At 32.2% G+C, this 2500-nt stretch overlaps 1 protein-coding gene across 1 annotated transcript in view; it reads left to right on the forward strand.

The window, feature by feature from the left end:
- LOC125038072 (dynein axonemal intermediate chain 7 homolog) overlaps positions 1 to 2500 on the forward strand; it is a 30083-nt gene that overhangs the window by 11240 nt on the left and 16343 nt on the right. Inside the window, exons 11-13 of the mRNA XM_047631309.1 lie at positions 570 to 655; positions 1498 to 1519; positions 1654 to 1708. Coding sequence (XP_047487265.1) covers positions 570 to 655; positions 1498 to 1519; positions 1654 to 1708 — 163 coding nt within the window. The remainder of the gene's footprint in view (positions 1 to 569; positions 656 to 1497; positions 1520 to 1653; positions 1709 to 2500) is intronic.

Genomic DNA, 2500 nt, shown 5'->3' on the forward strand with positions numbered 1-2500 from the left:
TCAATAAGAAATTTTCTTCGCACTTTTGGTCTTGTAGAAATCCTTCCTCACAAATGTAATTATTGGATGAATTAATAAGTATAATGTAAGAAATTATGAAAAGGAAATAGATTAGTGAATAAGGTGAAGATTTAGTAAAGAAAACTAAAAAAATATATAATTAAGTTACATACGTGAAGAAGACAAATATATTGAAATATGAAACAAAATAACATGTGTCCTAGGTAGGCCGTCATCTTGGTCCACGAAATTAAGAGGATACAAAATGTCAAAAGCGTTTCTATTACTCTTCATGAATGGAAATAAGGCTATTATCCCTTTTTTGAATTAATGCGAGGGGAACAGTGCACACGATATCAAACTAGGTCGTAAGCATAAATTGTAATGCAGTAGCTAGATAACTGCCCGTTATGCCTACTAAGAGATCATGTCATGTCCGAGAATGTGTAATATGCTTCTTATTAAACTGGTTTGTTAATGCGGAACGTTGTTTATACATACTCACTACTAGATTATGTAATATCAAAGAATGTATAATGAATCGGATATACTGTGATATGTTTATGCAGGAGGTTGTCCATGCACTTAAGACTGTCATAAAAGTTAGGGCGGAGTTTAACTATAGCAATTATATGAGAGTGGTTAATAAGGTCTCGTACTGCAGGCCTACGATTTATATATATATATATATATATATATATATATATATTTGATAGAAAAGGATCCTTGATTTTTTTTTGTCGTTATCATTAATCTGATTGAATTATTAATCATTCCTTCGTGCTTTTTAATTACTTTCCCCAATAGGGAGGACAGTACTTGAAACTCAACGTTATAAGGCATTCAACCTATATATTAGCTTCCAGACGTACAGAATAGAAAGAAGTTAAATAAAGTAAACTCCTTTGAGAAATCTATGATTCGGGATGGCATGCACCCCATCCTTTATGGTCACAAACACATACACACATAATATATATATATATATATATATATATATATATATATATATGTGTGTGTGTGTGTGTGTGTGTGTGTATGTGTGTGTGTGTGTGTGTGTGTGTGTGTGTGTGTGTAATTCATTTTATTAGTTAAACATTTACACATATTTTATGTCTAAATAATATATTATGTATTAAGTGCAAAAAAACATGGCTTCATCAGAATTAATCATTGTCATACATTGTGCAATGATGCACTCTCATTCAATAAACTCGTACGTCATACAAGAGTTCTTTTGTTCTTTTGTACCTCCTTATTGCGAGCGATGATATAATAGGCGTAATATAAATTATGTTGTTGCTACTAATGATAGTAATAATAATAATAAAAGGAAATTCGTGCTATTGCAGCTACTGATGATATTTATAATGCGGGTAACAAAAAGCTCTAATGTTTGTGATAAAAACAATGATGAGAATAGAAAAAGTGGCAGTAGTAGTAGGATAATCATATCAGCGATTGTATCATTGTTATCGTACTTCATATTCATTGCAGCATCGCCATTACAACTGATATTGTGAGTATGGTTACCACCTTATCATTATCACTGTTGTACCACATTATCATCATCAGTATCACCCTTACCTACCACAATCACAATTATAGTCATCTTTAAACCCCCCCCCCCCCGCCCCCGTTCTCGCATTTCAGAGCGGCAGCAAAGGCGACAAAGACAAAGACAAGGACAGCGACAAGGACAGCAAGGGTAAGGATAATCTTTTTTTTTTCTTTGTCATGGGCGGTTTCGCGTACTTAAAAGACGACAACTCTCTAAGAGCGTGGGCGGAGGTCGGTTGTTTGTCCGTGAATTCTCTGGTGAGAAGTCATTTACTGGCTGTTACGATGGGCGTGAGGACTGGGGCTAGTAGGGGGCGGAGGGTAAGTGTCTGTCTGTATGTAGCCATGTATATGTTGATAGAACATGAAATTAAATGTTTTTTTTTTTTTTGGAAGGACGTTTGAGATTATTTTTCTGTTTTAGTTTTTAGCGTTAGTTGTGGAAATAATTTCGACTTCCATTCATGTCATATATCTCTTGCATTTTTTCTTGATATGCATTTCTTTGAAATTTGGAAAATTTTAATTCGTGTTCTATTTATGAGTGCATTGATGGTTTTAGGTGAATATATATTTATTGAAATTCACTTCTTGTTTGAGATGAAAAAAGACATTAAGATGTTTCTTGTTAAAATGAGAGTTAAGGTTAGGCCGTCTTCTTTCTTAGCTTGAAATGATAATATATAAACTGTGATATGCTGATTCCTTTACATATCTTAATAATGGTCATAATGTTGAGATTATTGTTGATAGTAATAATAATCAGTATAATGATGATGGTGATGATAATACTAATAATGGTGGTACTACTACTACTACCACTACTAACAATAATAATGATTTTACTAATAATAACAATAAAAATATTGATGGTAAAAATAATAATGATAATTATAAAAATAATGGCAAAAATGATAATAATGATAATAATGGCAATAAT

This window comes from Penaeus chinensis, chromosome 24 (genome assembly GCF_019202785.1).
Source record: "Penaeus chinensis breed Huanghai No. 1 chromosome 24, ASM1920278v2, whole genome shotgun sequence".
NCBI classification, from domain to species: domain Eukaryota; kingdom Metazoa; phylum Arthropoda; class Malacostraca; order Decapoda; family Penaeidae; genus Penaeus; species Penaeus chinensis.